Genomic DNA, 25,101 nt, shown 5'->3' with positions numbered 1-25,101 from the left:
ATCATGACCTGAGCCGAAATCAAGAGTCCAATACTCAACTGATTGAGCCACCCAGGCGCCAAGAGGAAAAAACATGTATTTTTATTTATTTATTTTGAGAGAAAGAGAGCAGAAGCAGGGAGGGGCAGAGAGAGGGGGAGAGAGAAAATCCCAAGCAGGCTCTGCACTGTCAGCGCAGAGCCAAATGCAGGGCTCGAACCCACGAACCGTGAGATCAAGACCTGAACCGAAATCAAGAGTCAGACACTTAACCGACTGAGCCACCCAGGCGCCCCTGGGGAAAAAGACATTTTTAAACTTAAAGGATAAAACTTTATCTTCTGTTAGAAGGAAAGGCCACACAGTGCTTAAACTCCTTCATTTATTCCTTCATCCATTCACCCAACACTGATATGTGAGCAGAGGCTGTGTGCCTGGTCCTGGGGAGGCAGGGGTGTCATGGAAGAGGTCAAAGCCTCACGGAAAAGGCAGACTTTTACAAATCATAATGACAGCAGGATTTGAGAAAAGTTCAGGGGGTGGGAAACAGAGGAGAGAGAAAAGGCTACCATATGAAACCAGAGCCTTTCCAGGGAATGGAGGTGACACCAAAGAGGGAAAGTCAAGACAGAGGGTGAAGGAAGTCCCTGGAGTAAAGGTGTTGGCTGTCCGAGCAGCCAAGCCATCTTCTTCCTTCGAGCAGGGCCTGGATCTTGCTTGCCTCTTAATCCCCACTCCTTCTACCCCTACCACATGTGGCTTGGTGGCCAACCTTGAGTAATCCTCTGCCAATAACTGACTTAACAAGGGACTTGGGACACAATCCTGCAAGTGAGACTGGAGGAGACATCAGGTATGAGGTGCCCAGGAAAGATCTCTCTGTTGAAACATCAGGAGGGGACATCCTCTTTCTTCTTCTGTAGGACATTGTAACTCCATGTGCTGCCTGGCACTCTGGCAGCCATTTTGTAACCACGAGGAAAACTAAATTTGACATGGCCACCATGGCAGAAATAAAACCTGCCCTTTGATGACAGGAGTGCCCTACCTCAGAAGTACCCTACCTCAGGATTTATTATCAGTTGAAATTAGAAATTTTCCTTATCATTTAAGCCACTTAAACTTGAGTTTTGTGCTGTGGCCAAAAGCATCCTAACTGATCCGATTTACTTCATAATTTTGTGGAAGACAGCCCTCCCCTGAGGCCTCTTCACCTTTACCAGTTCATCTGTTAAATAGACAAGCTGAATCCCCAAGGGCTGTGCACAGAGCCTTCCTGTTATTTTTCCCCAGTTCTATTCATGAAAATAAAATTAATTTTCTAGCCCATGAATTAAACATTGCTTCTGCCGGCTGAAAGATTTTAGCAACAGCCTTTTGTTGGCAAGAGAAGCAGGATCCTGACATGTTCTAAAATAAGCTACAAGGAGGCAGAAGGGGAAGAGGAGAGGGTGAGGGGAGGAGGCCATTAAGAGGAAGAAGGAAGAGCTGGCAAATCCCACTCACGTCCATCCGGCTCCTCTGGACATTCAGCCTGTGGCTGCACTTAAGGGCGCACTTCTCTAACTGTAGCGTGGAGATGAATCACCTGGACATCTTATTAAGAGGCAGGTCTTGGGGCACCTGAGTGGCTCAGTCAGTCCGACTTTAGCTCAGGTCATGATCTCACGGTTCATGGGTTCGAGCCCTGTGTCAGGCTCTGTGCTGACAGCCGAGAGCCTGGAGCCTGCTTCAGATTCTGTGTCTCCCTTTCTCTCTGCCCCTCCCCACTTGTGTTCTCTCTCTCTCTCTCTCTCTCTCAAAAATAAATAAACATTAAAAAAAAATTAAAAAGAAAGAGGCAGGTCCTGACTCAGTAGGTCCAGAATGGGGTCTGAACAGCTGTCTTTCTTTCTTTTTTTGAGAGTGAGGATATAAGTGAGTGAGGGACAGAGAGACAGAGAATCCCACGAAGGGCAGGGGGTGGTGGGGAGAAGCAGGGCTCACCCGACACGGGGCTCAGATTCACAAACCATGAGATCATGACCTGAGCTGAAGTCAGATGCTTAACCGACTGAGCCATCAGGCGCCCCAAAGACTTTATTTCTAACAAGCCCCTGGTGACCCTGCTGCTGGCCCACAGAGCCCTCTAACCTATCCTAGTAAGCTGCGAAATGGGGAGCAGGATGTCGGAAAGAGGACTAACCTGAAATGAGGGCTAGTGAGAACCAGCCGTTTAAACTCGCCTTCAAGGGAGAAAGTGAGGCAAGGACACCGTCCCCCATCCCCATACATATGCACCTTCCAGAAACAAGGAAGAGTAGAGAACAGGGAGGGGAGTGGAGGACGGCACGCTGGGTCTGGTTTGCCTGTACTCTTGTACTCAGGCGTTTTCGTAAACGGGTCTCGGAACAGTACCTTTGAGTCTGAAATCAGATGCCCAGCCGAGATGTTATTCCTTGCCTCCCCTCAGCTCTGGACAGCCTGAGGGCCAGCCGTGCTCCACTGCCCACCTGCTCTAGGTGGCTGCCCCAGGGTCTTTCCTGGAAAACTTCAGACTCACTTATCCCACCGGCAAGTGTCTGGCCTAAAAATTTCACTCCAGACCATTCGATCATAGCAGGAATTGTTGGTGCGTGTGATGGGCTGAGAGGAGAAGGCGAAAGTCAGGGAGAGGTTGAGGGCAGCCTCTCCACATGCCCCATCCTGCTAGTCCCCAGGAATCTTCCTTGCCCTGCATCTGGCCCCTGACCACCTCCAGCCTCACTGGACCATCAGGTCCTTGAACCGGCCTTCTCTGTCTCTCCTCACCACCCCCCAATGCCATCTCACCCAAACCCCTCCACCAGCCAGCCCCAGCCTCAGGCCTCCTGCCAGGCTCAGTGCAGCCATCTCTTCCTGCAGGGAGCCTCCCAGCTTCCCCAGGCCAGCACTCTGTAACTAATGCTGCCTTGGCATACGGTGCACCTGTCCATCTCTCCAGTTGGTCTCTAAGTGCCATGAAGTCAGGGATAGAGCCAACGCCTGGTAGGTAATGGGTGAGTCATAAACATTATCCAACAAGGGAATTAAATAATGGTTCTCAGCCCGGCTGTGCATCAGAAATATCCAAATGGAAAAGAAGAGAAGAGAAGGGAAGGGAAGGGAAGGGGAGGGGAGGGGAGGGGAGAGGGGAGGGGAGAGGGGAGGGGAGGGGAAGAGAGGGGAGGGGAGGGGAAGAGAGGGGAGGGGAGGGGGGAGGGGAGGGGAGGGGAGAGGGGAGGGGAGAGGGGAGGGGAGAGGGGAGGGGAGGGGAAGAGAGGGGAGGGGAGGGGAAGAGAGGGGAGGGGAGGGGGGAGGGGAGGGGAAGAGAGGGGAGGGGAGGGGAAGAGAGGGGAGGGGAGGGGGGAGGGGAGGGGAAGAGAGGGGAGGGGAGGGGGGAGGGGAGGGGAAGAGAGGGGAGGGGAGGGGGGAGGGGAGGGGAAGAGAGGGGAGGGGAGGGGGGAGGGGAGGGGAAGAGAGGGGAGGGGAGGGGGGAGGGGAGGGGAAGAGAGGGGAGGGGAGGGGGGAGGGGAGGGGAGGGGAAAAGAGGGGAGGGGAGGGGGGAGGGGAGGGGAGGGGGGAGGGGAAGGGGGGGAGGGGAGGGGAGGAGAGGAAGAAGCCAGGGCCATCACTCCTAGAGATTCCAATTCTGGGTGAGGGCTGAGGCTTCCAAAAACTGCAAAGGATCCCCAAGTGATTCTGACGTGCAGCCTGTTTTGACAATCACTGGAATGGAAAAAAATGAATGAATTCGTGGATGGATGAGTATGTGACTACATGTACAACTGTGAGGACCTCTCTCGTGGCCACTGGCACACATAATGAATGAAGGATGGGCATTTCTGGGGGGGAAACAGCCGGTACCTGTTGTGGGGACACCACCCCATTGCCTGACGAAATAAAATCAGAGGCAACAGCCTTGACCCCATGACCAAGGCTTTCTGACAATGAGGGTGCTGGAACAAGGCTTAGCCTCCAAAGGATGAACTAAACAGAGGGAAGGAGATAAGGGAAGCAGTAAGGGAATGTGGGCCCAGGCACAGGGATAACATTTCCTCTGTGCTGCTTGCAGGCCAAGTTCTTTATTTCTTTTTCTTTTTTTTTTTTTTTTTGTTTTTTAACTCCAGTAGTTAACATACAACGTTATATTAGTTTCAGGTATAGAATATAGTGATTCAACACTTTCTTTTTTAAAAATTTTTAATGTTTATTTATTTTTGAGAGAGAGAGAGAGAGGGAGGGAGGGAGGGGCAGAGAGAGAAGGGGACAGAGGATCCAAAGCAGGCTCTAGGCTCCAAGCTATCAGCTAGCACGATGTGGGGCTCAAACCCACAAACTGTGAGATCATGACAGGCACCCCTGATTCAACACTTTCACACATCACCCTGTGCTCATCACAGGTCAGGCCAAGTTCTTTACTGCATTGTTTCATTTCCCTCCAGCTGCAATACTGTTGTCCTAGTAATTAACCTCACTGCACACCTGGGGACACTAAGGTTCGGGAAGGTAGTCATCTGCCCAAGGCTGAACTTGGGAGGCTTTTTTCTTTAAGTTTATTTATTTATGTTTAGGGCTGGTAGGAGCAGAGAGAGAGAGGGAAAGAGAGAATCCCAAGCAGGCTCTGCACTGTCAGCGCAGAGCACAATGCAGGGCTTGAACCCACAAACTGTGAGATCATGAGCTGAGCACAAACTAAAAGTCAGACACTCAACCAACTGAGCCATCCAGGTACCCCTGGGGGCTGGGTTTTGATCCCAGACCCTCACTCCAAAGCCCATACTCTTAACCTCAGGGCTAAGAAACCATACATGAGACAGCAGGGACAGGTAGACTGCATGCCAGAAACTAAAGAATGTCAAAATACACACTCATTGAGAATAATGTCACCCAAAGACATCACTGTGTTTTGCAAAATCCTAACCATGGCTATGTCATCCTTTTGTAAATTGATCAATGGCTTTTCCAAGCAATTATTATAATTTCATACCATACACAAAACTAGACAAGGCAAGAACAAAAATGTTACAGCAAGGTCACGATGGAACATTTGGATTTAAAGGCCGTGCCTTGGAGCGCTTGGGTGGCTCAGTGGGTTAAGCGTCCCACTTCGGCTCAGGTCATGATCTCGCGGTTCATGGGTTTGAGCCCCACGTCGGACTCTGTGCTGACAGCTCGGAGCCTGGAGCCTGCTTTGGAATCTATGTCTCCCTCTCTCTCTGCTCCTCCCCTCCTTGTGCTCTCTCTCTCTCTCTCTCAAAAATAAACATTAAAACAAATTTAAAATAAATAAATAAAGGATGTGCTTTTTACATTTGAGCCCCAAGTGCTCCAAGTCCCAGACAGACGATGAAGCCAGTGCAGATTTCATGACACTGGCCCCCATCGTGGGAGGTAATAACAGCAGGCAGCACTGAGTGTCTACTCTCTGGCAGGCACTTTCCTACGTGCCCCAGTTCTGAAAACAACTTTCAGCTCAGTATCACCGCCCCCCTTTCACAGACAAGGAAGCCGAGGCTCACAAACTGGAAGGGGACATGTATGAGGCTGAACTAGGGGCAGCACATTCATTCCAGCCCTGGTTTCTACTCTGTAACACTCTTTCTCATTTCCAGATCACAGTACAGTCTGCAGGGACCTTGACCAGCTTTAGAAAAAACTGAGTTAATAATGTTAACCTCAAACCTATATTTATACTTGGCGGGACTATTAAGCCAGCAAAAGCAGACTCTCTTCTCTCCTGTTTTGCTGCACGCCAGCCTTGGGTAAGGCTCTTAGAGCTTGCCCATTTATTAAAAATGTAACAGTTGCAACAATGGGCTGGGAATTACAGATTTAAAAAAAGGAAGACTCTTTTTCATTTTTCGTTTTTTAGTAGCTTAATTGAGCATTAAAGTTTTTTTTTTTTTTAACATGACTCAAGAAGACCGGGATGGGAGGGAAAAAAAAAACACAAGTCAAAACTGAGACTTGTTAGAGATTTAGAAATGATTGGGCTGTGCTCAAAAAACCCTAAAGAAAACGCCAAAGACCAGGTGAGTTGTCAGCTAAACAAAAAGATTCTTATCTACAGAATAGTGACCTTTTGGAGGAAAATAGGAGGAAGACAGAATCAAAGAGAAGGGAATGGGGGAGGGAGGAAAGACTAGAAGGGATGTGTTCATTTCTCTTTGGGAATTTTGAGAAAGAACCTTTGTTTCCAAAGCCAAAGCACTCTTTTCCATACAAGAGAGGCAACAAAGCCTCTGTGCCAGCATTGCAGAATTCATTGTGCTGTAGGAGGACCTTTTTCCCTTCTATTAAAGAAAAAGAGCCAATATCAGGACCAATAATAATGGCAGCTAATAATTATTGAACACCAACCAAGAGCAAGGTACCATGCTATGATTTACACGCCTCTCAAATTTAGAGCAAGAGGTATTAATACACCCATTTTACAGGTGCGAAAACTGGAGTTTAGAGATGTTAATTTGTCCAAGGTCATGTAGCTGGTAAGTAGGAAAGCAAGGATTCTTGCTCAGATAGGTCTCTCTCCTGAGACACACTCCCCCTAGAAAATATGGAGGCAAGCCAGAAGTCTGAAGTCACACCTTCTTGGGGCTCTGTGACAACTGTAGGGACTTGATAGAAAAAGAAGCACAACCCAACAAAGACATCAAGAGGATCCCAAGTCGTGGAGTGAGTTTACTCAATGCCTGACAGAAGACAGCTCATCTTTGGGCAACTCTCGGAATTGCACAGAATTTGATTAGTGGACCAGCAGTCTCCAAACCCCAGCCTCTCCCAATGCTCCCCTCGCCCGGAGTGCTTTGTTAATCCCTGCCCCCTCCCAGTTCCCCGCCCCCCCCCATAGGCTAGCTTCCTCCCCATAGGCTAAACCCCACTTCAGAGAGTCCAGAAGCTCCAGCAAGGGCACCAGGGAATCCGGAATAGCTTCAATGGTTTGCCCCAGGACTGGTTGGAGGAAGGGAGCAGGGTTACAGGGCTAATTACTGTTCGCATGCCTCATACTTCCACTGAAGTTGTCCCAAGAGGACACAAAAGCTATGATGTCACCATGAAACACACTTAGGGGACTCAGTGACACTTAGAGAGAAACCAGAAAACTCCCTGACATTTCTGGAAACCAATAGCAGAATGCCCGGAGACAGGCGAAGCCAAAGCCTTCTGGAAAGGAGCCCGGGACTCTTAATACCATGACTCCTGCCACTCACTCTTCTGTCCCACTCATGTTGGGACTCAGGGCATGGACTAACTGCGCCTTTGGCCAAAAACTCTCAAAGCAGGCACTTTTGTGAGCTCAGGCCTGCAGGTGAAGATTTTTCTCCAACTCGGTTGGAGTTTGTGTTCTGTCCTTGAGTCATCTTGTTAACTCATCCCTCAGGACCTGTGGCACCAAGAGCATTCTGTCCTGGTAGGTTGCCCACTTAGGAAACTGCAAGGAGAAGAAGGGAAACAACTCGCTCTGGTCCCAAGGAGAGTCATAAAAGGGTAGGGGGTTAGGCAACAGAGGAGGCTGGGCAGGATAACTGGATGGACCTTTCATGGAGGACATTCTCCCACTCCACAAATCACGCTGCACACCTAACACACAGTTCCTGCTGGGTGCATTGCATCAATGCCTCTTGTTCCCAGGGCAACCTCACCTGGGATGAAGGGTGGCAAGCAATGGATGGGCTAAGCCAATTTCCTTGACAACTTAGGTCCCTGAAGCAGATGAGCAGCCCGTTAGCGCGTGAACTCAGTCCTAAAGCTGGATAGAGCCAGTAGCAGAAGTGGGTGAAACAGGGTATCCAGTGGGGGAAATTTGTGGCTCAAGACCCCGGGGCTTTCACTGAAAATAACCCTATCTATCATAGTGATCAGCACAACAAATCTTAGCTCATCTCTGTCTCTCCTTCTTCTCTCACAAAATGTCCATCAGATAAGATTCATTTGTTTAGAATGTTTCTAAGTCAAAATTTTGGACTGTGAAACTACAACAGCCACCACTATATGCTCTTTTTTTCTTTTCTTTCTCTCTCCCCCCCATCCTTCTCTCTCCCTCACTCCCTCCTTCTCTCTTTCTGTTTCTCCCTCCCTCTCTTTCTCTCTCTTTCTCTCTCTCTCTCTCTCTCTCTGTCTCTCTCTCTCTCTCTCTGTCTCTCTCTCTCTCTTTCTAGTGATACAATGAAGCACAGGTAGGGAGAGAATCAAGATTCAGAGAACCGAGCTGATGAAAGGTAGCTAAGGCAGAAGACAATGCAGGAAGGTACAAGAGTGGGGTTGGCAACATCACCCACAGAGGGAAACCAGATTCCTGCAGTGTGTTGGCTTTTCTGGGGAAGCTGAAGGAGTTTGGGGCTGAGGGAGGCATCTTCCGGCCAAGGTCGTTCAGAAACAAAGATTCTGTCTTCACTACAGAGAAGAGCCTAGAAAAGGCAGAAGTGACTTGGCAAGCCTGGAGAGGAGGCCATGTCCTTGTGGCTCCTGGTGGGGTGCCAGGGTCAGCAGCCTTGGGGGCTGGAGGGGGTGTAGCCTGTGGGTCCTCCGGAGCTCCGGGTGTGTAAGGAAATGTTTTAAGTGCTCACTTCTCTCTGAGCTCTGACACTGCAGCTATTAAGACTAAGCTTTAATCCCCTGGAGGCAGGTGGACTCTGAAGTCCAATGGCACAATCTGAACCCCTGGAAAGGGAGAGAGGAGCTCCACAGAGGCTCTGGGGCTGTAAGAGCTTTAAATGGCAGTGTGGGGGGTATGTTCACGAAGCAATGGCTGAGCATCTTACAATCTAGTCACTTGGAGATAAGGGATGAAGGAGGATAGAGAATTAAACCAATACATGATCACAAAGACGATGGTGGAAAGGACACAGAATTGAGGAGGTGCAGGGTGCCTGGGTGGCTCAGTTGGTTAAACATCCAATTCTTATTTCAGCTCAGGTCATGATCTCACGGGGTTGAGATCTAACCCCCCGGTCCAGCTGAGCATGGCGCCTGCTTGTGATTCCCTCTCTCCCTCTCTCTTCTGCCCTTTCCCTGCTTGCTCACTCTCTCTTGAAAGAAAGAAAGAAAGAAAGAAAGAAAGAAAGAAAGAAAGAAAGAAAGAAAGAAAGAAAGAAAGAAAGAAAGAAAGAGAAAGAAGGAACTGAGGAGGTGCACTGACTGGGGAAGGCATGAGCAGGGGGTTGCCAAGGGCTATTGCGGAACTTCAAAAGGCTTCATGGAGCATCTGGCTGGCTCAGTTGGTGGAGTAAGTGGCTCTTGACCCCTGGTAGTGAGTTTGAGGGCGTGCATTGGGTGTGGAGCTTACTTAAAGGGGGGAGAAAAGGCTCCATGGATTCCCAAAGACCCCCCTCTCACCATCCCTCTCTCAGTCACACCCCCTAAGAGTTACACCATTCTAGATGCGTTTGCTTCCAACAGGGGCTATAGGGTTTCAAGGGAAGGCTTGCAACCAGAGTGGCCCTTTATCCACCTCGGCATCTGAAGCTGGCACTGTACCAAATAAGCTTTGCAGAAAGAAGTCTTCTTATTTTCTTCCTTCTTTTTCCCCTCTGGAAATAAAAGCAGGTTGTGCTTCTCCTGCCCCTGATCCTTGGAGATGCCTGAAATGGGAGCTGAAAGGGCTTCTTGGATAACTTCATCAAGTTCTCAGCCTGGGATATCAATGCCTGCACCTTCTGTCCTGGCTATTGCCTCTGAGGTGATTGAAGTCAAAACCCATTACTGGGGCCGGGGCGGGGGGGGGGGGGGGGGGGGGGGAGGGGGTCTGCGAGGTGGTTCGGAGGCCAGCAACTTGGGTCGTGTAAGGCAGGCACTGAGTTTCAGGGGCCCGGGAGATCAAGGAGTGGGTGGGTGCCCTGGTCCACTCTTGGGCTCCCTCCCCTGCCAACAAGGACGGGGGGGGGGGGGGGGGGTTGGCTAGGAAGAACGGCGGTGGGAGAGTCACAGATGCGGCGACAGCCCCGCACGGGCCAGAATAAGACAGGGCCTAGAGGAGGCTCTCCCCAGCCACAGTTAGAGCTCTGTGCTGGCGACAGAGCGATCTCGCCAAGGTCTCGGTTTGCTCGCCAAGAAACTTCTGGGACCGTGTAAGTGCAACTGGACATAGCAGATCACGGAGGGAGCAGAGGCAGGAGCCTTGCGGGGACAGGAGGGAAACTGGTTTCATCCATCTCACGCGCGAGAATCAAGACCGTTCCTATGCTGGGTCTCTCCACCTTCCTCCACTCCCTTTCTTGTCCTTAACTCGGCCCCAAGGTCCGCGGCCCGCGGAGGACACTGAGAACCTGAAAGGCGGCAGATAGGAGGACCCCAGGGACCAGCACGGACGACACAACAATCCCGCCCGTCTTCCCTCCCCGGAAGCCTCGGCCAGCCGGCGCCCAGCACGTCCCTCCGCGTGCCTCTGCACCCAGAGGTGGACCGACCGGACTCCGGGTCCCTCCCGCTCTCCAACCAAGAGTCGGCAAATGCGCCCACTTAGCCAGACAGCGGAGAAGGGAGAAGTTGTAAAGACCTGGACTGAGATAGCAGCCCGTCCCAAGGGCCGACCACTGCAGGGCAAAGGGGCCGGGCGCGTGGGGGAAGCGAGCGGAGTGCGGACAGGGCTCCCCGCACCACCGGCAGCGGAGCGGCGGCCGGCGACTCCGCGCGCCCCGCCGTGGCCTCGCCACGGCGCCCGGGGCACAGGGGGCGCCGGCGGGACTTACCCCAGAGCAGGGTGAGCAGCTTGGCTTTGGGGATAAGGGCCAGGGAGTACACGGCCCCCAAGTGGAGCAGGCTCATCAGGACGACGTTTCTCCAGACGACGATCTGCCGCTGCCCGCGCCCGCCCAGTCTCTGCGGGTCGCCGCCGCCTTCCGAGACTTCGATCCTCGCACGGATCTCCTCCTTGGCGTTGCGGAAGGGGACTTGCCTCCCGTCGGCCGCCGGGCCGGGCATGGCTGGGGAGAGGTGGGCGCCCGAGGCAGCGGCAGCGGCAGCGGCAGCAGGCAGGCGCTTGGCCGGCGCAGAGCTCTCCGGTGGGGGGCGGGGGCTTCTGCCTTTTGGGGTTGGGGAGGGGTGGTCTCTGCACTCCCGTCCCCGCCTTCCAGGCCCTTCTCTGGTTCCTGCCCTCTTCTTCGGGCGCTCAGCGGGGACTAAGGATGCCAATCTGGGCGCCCGGCATCTGTTGCTGGCGAATCACCGCGGCGGCTGCTGGGGCCAAACTCCGCTGCGAGGAAGAGGAGGCGAGCGCAGGGGGCGGGAGGGGGCGCGGAGTTGGGGGAGGGCGCGCGGAGAGGGAGCGGGAGGGAGCCCTCGGAGGGAGTCGGGGAAGGAAGACCTGCATAGCTACAGCCAATCAGGACGGCTTGTGGGGCTCTTAAAGAGGAAGGCGCCCTCCTGGCCTCCGCTGCCCTGGGCTCCCGTGAGCGCGAAGGGCGGGCGCGCGGGGCAGGCGTTTGGCCCCTCCGCCCGAGGGTGGGGGCATGTGGCTCCCCCGCCAGGGAGCCTGCAGCGTGGCTCACGGCACTTTTGTCGTTTTTGTGTGCTTCTCCAGTTCCAAAAAATACCTTTCCCTTTTGAAAATACTTTTTTTTTTTTTTTTGAAGCCACAGTTCACTGGTGTTGGCGGATATAAAATACTTGCCTGGGGTCGCAACACAGGTTAAGGCCATATCCGAGATGAGAATCAGAAGCGCACGCGTCTTCAGGTTCAACTGGCTCCTTGGGCCAGTGGAGGGATGGAGGCAGCTGCTCAACTTTTAACAGGCAGCCGCAACCAGACACACAGTAGGTACTCAGTTAGTGCTTTTTAGATGATACGTGATTTAGTAGCCACCAGTGGCCTGTCCACCGCGCAGCCCATCCGCGGCGGAGCTCTGCTTACGGCTAACTCTGGACTTACCAGCGCCCTTCCGGACTCCGCTGATGGAACAGTACCGTAAAGTCAGCACCGTTGTGAACGGGGCTTTAGAAAAATCACCCAGAACGTTCCAAGGAAAATTACCCCGTGAAAAACTTGTGTTTGTTCATTCCTCTCTCGCAGACAATTCAGAGCTGTTCAGAGGGAGCCCTAATTGCACAGAAATGCTGACGGGGTGAGCTGGTCGTGTTCTAAGCAGGTGAGACTGCACGTGTGGTAGCCGAAGAAAAAGCGCTCAGGACTGGAAATCAGGGGCTCTGAGTTCTAGTTCTGAGTCGTGTGACCCGGCTTGGCTTTCCAGACACAAATTTTCTTACCCGGGAAACAGAACTAATGTTTACTCTTTCTTCCAGCTTGCAATTCTATGAATGTGAGTTTGAAGGAGTACCATTATGTTGACAAATAAGGCTGATTTTTGGGTTACCCATTGTTAGGAATCCTTTCCAAGATTCCAGGAGAGGGGGAAAAATTACAAAGAACTGGCTACATGAAAGGGCCATACAAGAGCATCTTACTGTTAGCAGACCTGAAACAGTCCAATCAGCCAGGTTACAATAACGTCTGATTTATGGGGCGCCTGGGTGGCTCAGTCGGTTGAGCGTCAGACTTTGGCTCAGGTCATGATCTCATCACGGTTGATGAGTTCGAGCCCCACCTTGGGCTCTGTGCTGACAGCTCAGAGCCTGGAGCCTGCTTTGGATCTGTGTCTCCTTCTCTCTGCCCCTCCCCGCTCAGGCTCTGTCTCTCTCTCAAAAATAAACATTAAAAAAATACCATCTGATTTAAAACTGTATGTGGCAGTGGAATTGGGGCCCCTGAGGGGTGTTATGGTGGCGCTTCAGATGGAGCTGATACTTTAGAATGAAAGGAAATTAGCCTGGAAACTGGATAAATGTTGACATTTTATAATGACTAGTGAGACAATAGAACATGAAACTAGAGGGTACAGACCTCATTATTCCGCTCAACCTGGGCTTTTTTTTTTTTTATTAAAAAAAATTTTTTTAACATTTATTTATTTTTGAGACAGAGAGAGACAGAGCATGAACGGGGGAGGGTCAGAGAGAGGGAGACACAGAATCTGAAACAGGCTCCAGGCTCTGAGCTGTCAGCACAGAGCCCGACGCCGGGCTTGAACTCACGGACCACGAGATCATGACCTGAGCCGAAGTCGGCCGCTTAACCGACTGAGCCACCCAGGTGCCCCCAACCTGGGGCACCACTTTATAATGAACCACTTTTCTTCACATGTGCCTGCTCCTCCCCACTCCCATTAGACCCATATACTCCCTGCAGGTCTCTAATTCAGACTGTCCTTTCTCTCAGGGATGGACTAGTTGCTTGCCCAAAAATCTCTGGGTTATTGTAATGACTCACCCCACACATGCTCTAACCATTCGACCATTTGTGTGGGATTTATTGGGCACCTGCTACGTGCTGGGACTAGTGGACACTGGGGATACAAGGATGAATAAGCTGTCCCTGCTCTAAAGGAGCTCCTCATCTAGGGGGGAAGACAGAGCAAACAAATGTAACCTCTTGGCTATGACCTTCAAAGGGCAGGAAGATCCAGCCCATTATCTGGAAAAAAAAGTTATTTTATATCAAGCATACACAACAAGAGTCTGGGGGGGGGGGGGTAGGCAGCAAAACAGTTATTTACTTAACCCCTGGGTACATTATCTGTTAGATAAGCTACTCTATCTTGAATCTGTCTTGAATGAACATCTTCCTCTCTTCCCTCCAAAGGTTTAGCCTGGGTTGGGCCACTCCTTTCAGCAGGTTGGACTCAGGATGGAGAAGGGAATGTTTGTATGTGTTGGGGGGAGGGGCAAGTGCCCATGAGGTCTTTCAGACCTCAGAAGGATGACTGAAGAAAAATGGTTCTTCCCTATCTAATTTCAGAGTGAAACCTCTACAGATATAAGATATACTCTTGCTAATAACAACTTTCCCCTGTAGCATATTATGCTATCAGGGCTAGTGTCTCTTTTCTTAGCTTCCGGTCAAGACCCCAGACACGGATGAGTGTTCATTTCATCCCTTAATGGGGGCAAATGGGATAGTAACCTTTATCCTGTCAAACAAATAATTACCAAAAAATGTGGTAAGAGCCCTAATAGTGGTATATATAAGGCAAAGTGGAGGTACAAAGGAAGGAAGAGGTAGGGGGAAAGGAGAAAGGGTGATATCTTGAGTAAGGATTTTTTAACTTGGATTTTTAAAGTTTTCTTTTTAATTGTGGTCAAATATGCATAAATCCCAGCATTTTTAAATGTTCAGTTCAGTAGTGTTAAATATATAATAAAATAAATATATACATCTCTAGACCTTTTTCAACCTTGCAAAACTGAAAGTCTATGCACATGAAAACAATTCCCCATTTCTCCCTCTCCCTAGCCCAGCAATCATCATTGGATTTTGTGTTTCTATAAGTTTGACTACTCTAGATACCTCATATAAGTGGAATCATACAGTGTTTGACTTTTTGTGTGACTGGCTTATTTCCCTTAGCACCATGTCTTTAAGGTTCATCCATGTTGTAAAATGTGTCAGAATTCCCTTCCTTTTCAAGGCCAGATAATATCCCATTGTATGTATTTACCACATTTTGCTTATCCATTCGTCTATGATGGGCACTTAGGGTTGCTTCCACCTTTTGGCTCTTGTGAATAATGCTACTACGAACATAGGTGTGCAGCTATCTCTTTGAAACTCTGCTTTCAATGCTTTTGGATCTATATCCAGAAGTAGTATTGGTGGATTTAATGGTAATTTTATTTTCAATTTTGGGGGGAACTCCATACTGTTTCCCATAACAGCAGCACCATTTACATTCCCATCAACAATGTGCAAGAGTTTTCATTTCTCCACATCCTCACTGATGCTTGTCATTTGTTTTGGGTTTCCTTTGTTTTTTGGATTTTTTTTTTTTTTTTAGATTACAGCCATTATTCTAATGGATTTGAGCTGACATATCATTGTAGTTTTGATTTGCATTTCCCTAATAGTGATGTTGAGCATCTTTTCATGGGCTTGTTGGCCATTTGTATGGCATCTTTGGAGAAACGTCTATTCTAATCCTTTGCCCATTTTTTAATCAGTTTTTTGTTGTCGTTCAGTTACGGGAGTTCTTTTTACACTCTGGATATTAACCCCTTATTAGATAAATGGTTTGGAAATATTTTCTCCCATTCCATAGGTTGCCTTTTCACTGTCGATTGTGTCCTTTGATGCACAGAAGTTTTAAATTTTGATGTAGTCCAATGAGCCATTTTTACTTTTGTTACCTGTGCTCTTGGTATCGTATCTAAGAAATCATTGCCAAATCCAATGTCATGAAGCTTTCCCCCTGTTTTCTTCAAAGACTTTTTTAGTTACTTCATACATTTAGGTCTTTGATCCATTTGGAGTTAATTTTTGTATCTAGTATAAAATAAGGGTTCAACTTCATTCTTTTGCATGTAGATATTCAGTTTTCTAAACACCGTGTGTTAAAGGGACTCTCCTTTTCTTTCCCTGAATGGTCTTGGCACCCTTACGAAAGAACATTTGGCCATACACTTGAGGGTTTATTTCTGGACTCTATTCTATTCCACTGGTCTTCATGTGTGTCTTTATGCCAGTACGACATTGTTTTGATTACTGTAGCTTTATAATACATTTTGAAATCAAGAAGCATAAAACTGCCAACTTTTTTCTTCTGTTTCAAGATTCTTTTGGACATTTTGGATCTGTTAAGATTCCATATAAATTTAGGATGGATTTTTCTATTTCTGCAAAAAATTCCACTGGGATTTTGATAGAGATTGCAATATATCTGAAGATCACTTTGGTTAGTATTGATGCCTTAACAGTATTAAGTCTCTAATCCAAAAACTTGAGATCTCTTTCTATGTGTCTTCTTTAATTTCTCTCAGCAACATTTTGTAGTTTTCAGTGTATAAGTCTTTTGCCCCCTTGGTTAAATTTGCCAAGGAAGGATCTTCAAGGAGTGCTCTCTAATAGAAATATAATACACACCACAAATTCCAGCCACATGTATAAATTTAAATTTTCTAGTAGCCACATTAAAAAAGTAGAAAAAATAAATTTTAGTAGTTTGTCTAACCCTATCTATCCAAAATATTATCGTTTCATTGTGTAGTCTATATAAAATTATTAAGACTTTTATACTTTTTTCCACACTGTACCTTCAAAATCCATTGTTTATTATTATGGCAGATGTTATTATAACATGTTAATTCAGGTTACCACATATCAAGTGCTTAATAGCCACGTGTGGCTTCTGGCTACCATCTCATAGAGCACAGTTTTGAAGGATAAGTAGTTTATCAGACAAATAAATGGCAGAGGACATTCCAGGTAGAGAAAATGGTGCAAGCGAAAGCTTTTGCATTTGGCATTTAGGGACGTGTCTGAAATATCTCAGGTGAAAGTAGGGAAAACAGTAGGAGATGAAGTTGAAATGCCATGCAGTGGGCAGCACATGAAGGTAGGTGGGTTTCATGAATGTCATGCCAAAAGAGCTATGTGGTAGGTGAGGGGAGACATGGGAAAGCTTTATGAAGCATAATAATGTGATCAAATTTGTATTATAGAAAGACCACTCTAGAAGAGGTGTGGAGAATGACGTGATTGGAGGTAGAGAGAGGTAGGACTGAAGGCAAGGGGACTGGTTAGGGCACTGTTTTAAGAGTCTGGTCAAGTGATGATGAGGGTCTGAAGTAAGGCAAAGGCACAGATTCTGGAGAAGAGGTTATGGAGAGGAGGGATAAATCCAAAGAAACTAAAATGGAAGAACCAGCAGGCTTCATGCTTGATTGAACATGAAGGGGAGGAATAAAAAATACTGGATCCTTTTTGGCTCTCTGGATTTGGTATTCAAGTGAAAGACAGGGTCACTTATTGAGATATTAAATCTGTGCTTATATTTTTGTAAAATAATATACTTAATAATACTTTATACTTAATAATAATAATACCTACTTTATAGTATTCTCGTGGCAACTAAAGGTTAGAACAGAGCCTGGCAGGTAGTAAGGAATCCATAAATATTAATCATCATCATCACCATAACCATCTAATCATTTTTTGAGATTGGGACTGAAGAAGCAGGAGCAAGTTAAAAAAAGGAAAAAAAAAAGTCCTGTGTTGTCAGACATCCAAATAGAATGTTCAGTAGGTTGTTGAATACATAGGCCTGGAGCCCAGCGAAGATGTAGGCTGGAGAGAACATCTTAGTCGTAACTGAATAGAGTAAAATCTAGACGTGGAAGCAGTTGCCCTGGGAAGGTAGGAAGGATTCTGGGTAGAATTCTAGTGAAGTGCTATTCATGAGAATGGCAAAGAAAAGGAAGCCTGTGGCATGGATTGAGAAGATGGAAGAGTTAGGAGAATCAGCAAAATGTGGGAGAGGATTCACAAAATGGCATGTTATAGAGAAGCTACTAAGGAGGGAGAATGAGGAGCCCACTACATACAAAGGTCATGGCTGACCTGTGCCGAGGCCTTTTCAGCGAGTTATGGGAAAAGACCTTACACAGAAGTTTAAGAATGAGGAAGAGGAGACAAGCATAGCATATATATGGAAATCAATTTTTCAAGAAGCTTGAAGTGAAGGGTAAAGAAACGAAACTGAGTGTGTGTCTGAGTGTTCAGACAAGAGGGATTTGAGCACACTTATTGGCTAGCAGAAATATAATGAAAGGTAAAGGTCAAAACCATGAGGAAGGGAATGCTTGATGGAGCTAGTTTCCTAGCGTTGGGGAGGGGTTAGGCAGGATGGGATGGAGTGATCAGATGGTTGAACTTTGAGCAGAGGGACAGCTTGTTCTTGGAGACTGAAAGGAAATGAGGATGAGGGCAGATAGAGCTTTTAGAGCCAGTAAAGTGAAGGAGGGTGCCATGACAGCCTGTTTCTTCTGAAGGGAAAGGTCAGATCATCTGCTGGGTAAGCAGAGTGGGAATTCGGTAGAGAGCTGCAGAAAGGTGATGGAGGCTTCCAAGAGCTATTGAGCAGAATGAAAGAGGAAGCTGACCAAGAAATGCTTAAAAGATTGTTGAGCCAAATTAAGGGCCCAACCAAGAATGGATGCTCTAAGCTTAAAATGGCATCATGATGTCTGTACAGTAACAGTTACACAGCCTAACTCAGCAGTCTGATGGAATATCCCAATTGAAGTAGGGATGGGGATTTAAAAAAAATTTTTTTTTGTTTATTTTTGAGAGAGTGGGGGTGGGGGAGGAGCAGAATCCTCCCCCCCACCCCATGTGGGCTCAAACTCCAGAGTGAGATTATGATCTGAGCCCAAGTTGTACACTTAACCAATTGAACCACCCAGGTGCCCTAGGGTTGGGGTGAGGACAGGAGAGTCAGGTAACTGAGGTGCTGGTGATAGAGAAGTTTGTATGGAGTCCAGGCTGGAGAAAGGAGAAGGAAATGTGATCAGAAGGAAGCTAAGAACTCATATATAGTAGAGAAATCAAAGGCACCAAGGTTTTGAAAACAGTTGAAGAGCCGATTTCTGTTGGGGAATGAGAATAAAGGGAATAATGGGCACTGTGCTCCAAGAGTGGGATTTGGGACTTAAGACCTATAGTGGTAGAAGCGTTTCCACTGCTTTTCCAATGATCAGTTCCAAGGTGAGGCCACAGGATTATAGTGGAGGTGGCTGTCCCTGGGATGAGCAGGTCAAAGGTAGACTGGTGCTGAGGAGGTTGAGGTTTACTGCACAGGACCTTCACAGGAGTTTGAAATCACACAGAGTGGTTGTCCAGATTTAGCTGAAGAAGATTGTGAGCCAGGTGCTCAGTGGTTTGGGTCACAGGGGGCTTCCTAAACAAGGACAAGGCACAGCTCTCAATTGTCAGTGAACGCTTCCAAGATTATGTGGGTATTTCATTATTTTTTAATCACCTAGAGAGATGGACTTGATGCAGTTATGAAACCTGCCTGACCTGGAAGCCAGGGTGTGTTTGAGGGTTCCAGACTGGGTGGGTTGGAGGGATTCAGGCCTTCAAAGAACAAATTCTAGCCACATCAGGCAACTGTGAAATAAAATCACAGTTTTATTTACCACAGTATCAGAGGTAATCATGCAAGGCAACTCCCTTGGCCTAAGGAAGGGATGCACCCTGCAGCTCTTGTGGAATTAAAGGAGGGGGCGAGCCGCCTTTTGGATGAGAGGCATGGACAACAATTTCACACGTAAACAATCTTTGTGCACCTAGGGGTGAGGAAACCATTCCCAGGCTTTAGGTTAGAATAATTTCAGGGGAACATAAAGTTGGGAAGTTTGCCTCCAAGATGACCAGAAGAGTGGCTTTGAGATACAGCAACACCATGGGCTTAGTATAAAATTAGTCTTCTCAGCTTCCTCCAGTCACAGAAGGGTTGGCTTCCCCTTTTCTGTATTAAATGGATTGGAAATTTTTCTTATTGAGATTTTATAGCAGTGGATGAGGGGGGACCTGTTCCTAAAAAATGAATGATTCTATTGCTTTGGATATGAAGGGAATGAGGGGTTTTCTTTTAACAAAGCCCAGCCTTGTTGCTTAAGACCCTTCCCATATTTCCTGACCACTCTTAACAAAGTGCTACCGGGGCACCTGGGTGGCTCAGTCAGTTAAGTGTCCGACTTCAGCTCAGGTCGTGATCTCACGGTCTGGGAGTTCGAGCCCCACGTCGGGCTCTGTGCTGACAGCTCAGAGCCTGGAGCCTGCTTCGGACTCTGTGTCTCCCTCTCTCTCTGCCCCTCCCCTGCTCATGCTCTGTCTCTCTCTGTCTCAAAAATAAATAAAAACATTAAAAAATTAAAAAAAAAAAACCAACAAAGTGCTACCATTTGGCAGCAGGAACCTAGGCAGGGGAGATGGCTGGATTTGAAGGCCTTTACTTCCTAATTCTTAGAGAAGAGCATCTACTTAATGAGAAACTGGAGTACCGAAACCAACCCAAACCTGTCTCTTCTGTCGGTGATATACTGTCCTTTGCATCTTTCCAAGTTATCTTCAGTTGGAATGAAATTAACATTTTCATTCAACATCTATTTATTTGAGCCTCTTGTAGAAGCCAAGCATAAGTTCAGCTCCATGGACAGGAGTATATGGCTGTGCTCATGGAACTCAAGGTCCAGCCGGGCAGCCAGAAGGCAATCAAATCCTCACTCTGAGAAGAATATACCACACACTCTAACAAATGCTATGGAAGAATCACTAAGCATCTTTTAAGAGCCAGTCATGGCAAGTTAACATTTGTGAAAACCTACACCACACCCCCCTTTGACCAACATCTGGGTAAAACAAGGTGTACAAACCAAACCAAGCTCCTCCCCACTGTCTCTCTCTCCCTGCTCCCAAATCCCAGCTCTCTGAAATAAATGAACAATCCCTATTATTGTGACAGAAGAAAGACAGTATTGAAACGTTTTCACCCACAGCTCTTCCAGCTCTCCAGTTCCCCTTCCCCCACAAACACCCGCCCCAATTTCTTTTAGGATAGTTATTTTGGTTTCCAAGGGCAGATAAACAAGCTCTTATTTATTTCTCAGTATTAGCTGCAGTTATTGTTTCTGTTTCAATGACCTCTTTCTCTCCCTGCTGTGTCAATTACCACAGGCTGCTCTTAAAAGGCAAAGGCCCGTGCTGTTCTTTAGTGGGGAGGGGGCATTTGTAAATAGAGTTCAGGAATGTCAAAAGGGTGACCCAGATTTTGCAGCACCAGAGAAAAAGCTAGTTCATTGTTGAGTATCTATGTAATCAAATGTGGCCTATTCTTGATGTGGGAAACAGGTGTCTAGAAAGGTTAATTTCATGGAAATATATATCGTTACAGAGGGGAACTCACCCCTAAGGACCTCAATGCCAAGCAAATATATTTATCCCAAATCCTCAAATTAGAAACTGTTTTAACGCCTGCCCACTTATTTCCAACCAAGGAAAGCCTAGCATTGATTTTTCTCCAGATTAGACATAAAATTAATTCTACAAAAGAAAGAAAGGTATCCAAATATAAATAGGCCTGAGTTGTTTGTCATTTTTCTTCAAAGCTTCGGTGCTTATCCTAATTTGTTTTCCATTCCTTTTGAAGATTTGTAGTTAATACACAAAGACGCTGTAGGAAAGGTAGGTGGATAACAGACTTCCAGAGCTGGGAAGTGAAATGAGAGTTTTCTTGTCCTACCCTCTCATTTACAAACAGGGATTTGGAGGCAAAAAGCGGCAACATTTGACTCACAGTAAGTGGCGGAGAAGATGCCAAAATCCAGTTCCTGGACACTCGGGAGGTGCTCTTTTACACCGTCTCCCCGTGAAATTTTGCACTGGGACCACCCAGGGCTTCCCTCCAGTAGGTAAGGGATTGTTTTGGCCTACTCTTTCCCCCACTCTTCTCTAAATTGCACCCCTTCCTATGGGGAAACCATTCCATGGGCTTCTTGGTGGGGCTTACAGATCATTGTGTTCATACATAGGCACACTATGTGGGCCAGCAGATTCTAGTATCCTACTTCTCTGGGCACAGAACTCAGTTAGGGAGTGGGCATGAGACCCAAACAGAAGCAATTGGAGTTGTCTTTGTGAGCAGTATTTGGGTATTGTGAGAGGTTTCCTCTCCCCTTTGTATATCCCAAGCAGTGGAGGCGTATGCGGGTTTTGGGTTGCCAGGGGCCATCTTTCCCAGCACATAAAGAGAACCTGCCTACAAAGAAGCCAACACATAATGCTCAGTAAGTTGATCCATTTATAATAACCACATGCCTCATTTGTGGGAAATGCCAGGTCTCTGTAGACTAAGAGGGAAAATAGCAAACTCAAAAAGCATAATGTGTTTTCGTTGTAGTAGCAGTTATTCTTACTTTGGGAAAACTGGTTTTGTGAAAGGAACATGCTCACCAGGCTGAGATCTGGGTTTGAATACAGATTTTACTGCTTACTAGCTGCATCGGGCAACTGAACTAATAGCTTAGCTTCCTGGGCTGATGTGATGAGGACTGAGAGAGAGAGAGCTAAGTACCTCTTTCAGTGCCCAGCTCAAGGAAAGGTTAGGTCCCTTCAAGGTGTCCAAGCAGTACCTTCCAGCAGAAAACTCTTTGTGGACTTGATTTTTACCTGTTAAAACTGACTTGTTCTCTCCCAAAGATTCCTTCAAGCAAAAAAGGTGGTCAGGGAAGGTCATCGGTTATATGGAGATAGCTAGAGGGATAGGTAGTTACTTTTAGGTCACTTTTAGGAGATGGTTGCTTTCCCTCTTTACTACTGAAGCCTGTTTTTCATATTCAATTCCACCACGTACTCTAGTTGTCCTAGAGTAGCGAACTCCTTTATTGGACAAAGTACAAGAAGAAATGATGTCTCATAATTTTTTTTAATAGTTAGGGTCATTGATTTTTTTTTATGTTTATTTTTTTGCAAGCGTGAGCAGGGGAGGAACAGAGAGGGGGACAGAGGATCTGAAGAGGGCTGTGCGCTGACAGGCTGACAGCAGCAAGCCTGCTGTGGGGCTCAAACTCATGAACCATGAGATCATGACCCGAGCTAAAGTTGGACACTTAACTGACTGAGCCACCCAGCCCCCCCGATTTCTCATCATTAGCCAACTCATACTTATTGGCTGCCTTAATGGTTCCCTTAAATTATATATAATACTCACTACTCTTACTTACCAGAAAAAAAGGCTTGAAACTTTCCTCTTCTAATCAAATTTGAATCCATTCTGTTCCTGTGATAGGCTCCCTCCTGGTTCATTTTACATCAACTACTGGAAACACATCTGTTTGGAAATGAAGTCTCTACTGAACTGCATGAAGCCATTTACAAATATTAATTACTGAAGTAAAGAAACCAAGTTAATAATGCTAAAATGCTATGCTCTAGACCTGAGAAGTGTAAAAGCCTCTACAGATATAAAAGAGATAATTGTAGATGTTTGAGACACCAATTTCATTAGAATTTACCTCACATAGGCTAAAGTCCAACAAGTCTTGTATCTTTTTGAAACAGAAATGTTTTGGGGCTCCTGGATGGTTCAGTCAGTTGGGCGTCTGACTCTTGATCTCAGCTCAGGTCATGATCTCTTGGTTTCGTGAGTTCAGGCCCCACGGTGGGCTCTGTTTTGACACTGTGGAGCCTGCCTGGGATTCTCTCTCTCCTCTCTCTGCTCCTCCCTCCCTTGCGCTGTGCCCGCTCACCCCCCCCAAGTAAGTAAACATTAAAAAAAAAAAAAAGGAAATAGAAATATTTCCTCTATTTCATAAGGCTTCTGAAGCCATCTCCCCCTCCCCCCTCCCCGCTTGCACATTAACACATTGATACATAAAAGGTGGTTTAGAAAGGTCATGGACCAGGAAATTATAAGACAGCAATAAAAGCAGGAACAGGCTTACCTGATGAACAATAACAATAGCCTTCTAAGTCTATGGAATATCAGCCAAAAATTGAATTCAAATTCTACAGGGAGTACAACTCCATTAAAATGAAGATCTTAGACATTATGGAGTAATGATGTTTGTACAAAGTCATTCTAGGTATTTCAGACTAACAACATTAACATTGTTTGCTAAATAAATACTTTAGCAGATCTCTGGAAGCATGAATCCAGAATGCAAAGAACAGGTACCAGAGTTTTATCAAAGTCTAGTTCCCTTTGCTGGATTTTACTAGCTTTTTCTAGATCTACACCAACCACCTTAAAATCCACACATCCCATTCCTCCAAGAGGGGGTAAAAAGGCAAACAACTGGACAAAAAATGATACAATTTGACTTCAGTCAGGCTTAGATGCGCACTATGCAACCTGGTTCATAGTTCATAAATGACTGGTTCAGTTACGAAAGCACTGATGCTACAGAAATGTAGATGAAACAAGTAGTATACTGGGGAAAGTGGAAATACAGAGCTAATTTGATTGCTTTTTCTTTGTAATCTAGTTTGGTTGAAAGATTTGGGGTATTCATCCATAAGACCAAATAGTTAAGATTTTCTGTGCATACATGAAAAGATGCTCAACGTCACTCCTCATCAGGGAAATACAAATCAAACCCACACTGAGATACTACCTCACGTTGGTCAGACTGGCTACAATGAACAAATCAGGAGACTATAGTGCTAGAGAGCACGTGGAGAAACGGGAACCTTCTTGCACTGTTGGTGGAATGCAAACTGGGGCAGCCGCTCTGGAAAACAGTGTGGAGGTTCCTCAAAAAATTAAAAATAGACCTACCCTGACCCAGCAATAGCACTACTAGGAACTTATCCAAGGGATACAGGAGTGCTGATGCATAGGGTCACTTGTACTCCAATGTTTATAGCAGCACTTTCAACAATAGCCAAATTATGGAAAGAGCCTAAATATCCATCAACTGACGAATGGATAAAAAAGATGTGGTTTATATATACAATGGAATACTACTTGGCAGTGAGAAAGAATGAAATCTGGCCATTTGTAGCAATGTGGATGGAACTGGAGTGTGTTATGCTAAGTGAAATAAGTCAGGCAGAGAAAGACAGATACCATATGTTTTCACTCATATGTGGATCCTGAGAAACTTAACAGAAGACCAGGGGGGAGGGGAAGGGGGAAAAAAAAAGTTACAGAGAGGGAAGGAGATAAACCATAAGAGACTCTTAAATACTGAGAACAAATTGAGGGTTGATAGGGGGGCAGGGGAGAGGGGAAAATGAGTGATGGGCATTGAGGGCACCTGTCAGGATGAGCACTGGGTGTTGTATGGAAACCAATTTGACAATAAGTTATATTAAAAAAAAAAAAAAAGATTTTCTGTGCATAGACAGTCCCTTTTACTCATAGAGTAATTTGAGATGCTACTTGTGACATCTTTAGCATTTGATGAACACCCACAGATTTGTCAGGGGTTCTATCTGGGAATGCTGCCATCACAGCAGGGGAACAACAAAATAAAGAGGGGAGCACACATACTTATGTACGCATGCATACACGGATGTGCACACGCTATTTGCTCAATCTTCCTGACAGTTCCAAACGAAGTCTCCACCACAGCAGAAGAGTCAACAGTTGGCCTTGCAGTCGCTCTTAGGTGAACACAATTCTGGCTCAGGAGACAAGTGGTTATCAGTGTTAACCAGTCATCATCCCTCCCTTTACCTTTTAGGCAGGTGTTAATCAAGGTACATCTGGTTGCCCGGAACTCCATTGTATCTTTTTGTCCTCCAGAATACATAGGAGTTTTCTGAGTCCAGAGGAATATATATAGGCTCAC

At 46.8% G+C, this 25,101-nt stretch overlaps 1 protein-coding gene across 2 annotated transcripts in view; it reads right to left on the bottom strand.

Annotated features, from left to right (window-relative positions):
- Nucleotides 1-10,899, bottom strand: part of SCD5 (stearoyl-CoA desaturase 5) — a 166,941-nt gene extending 156,042 nt beyond the window's left edge. For both annotated transcript variants that reach the window (XM_043572356.1, XM_043572357.1), the window contains exon 1: nt 10,668-10,899. In XM_043572356.1, the coding sequence (XP_043428291.1) occupies nt 10,668-10,899 (232 nt within the window). The remainder of the gene's footprint in view (nt 1-10,667) is intronic.
- Nucleotides 10,900-25,101: the final 14,202 nt, after the last annotated feature.

Source organism: Prionailurus bengalensis, chromosome B1 (assembly GCF_016509475.1).
Source record: "Prionailurus bengalensis isolate Pbe53 chromosome B1, Fcat_Pben_1.1_paternal_pri, whole genome shotgun sequence".
Classification (NCBI taxonomy): Eukaryota; Metazoa; Chordata; class Mammalia; order Carnivora; family Felidae; genus Prionailurus; species Prionailurus bengalensis.
The sequence above is the reverse complement of the archived record's forward strand: the minus strand, read 5'-3'. Positions and strand labels throughout refer to the sequence as shown.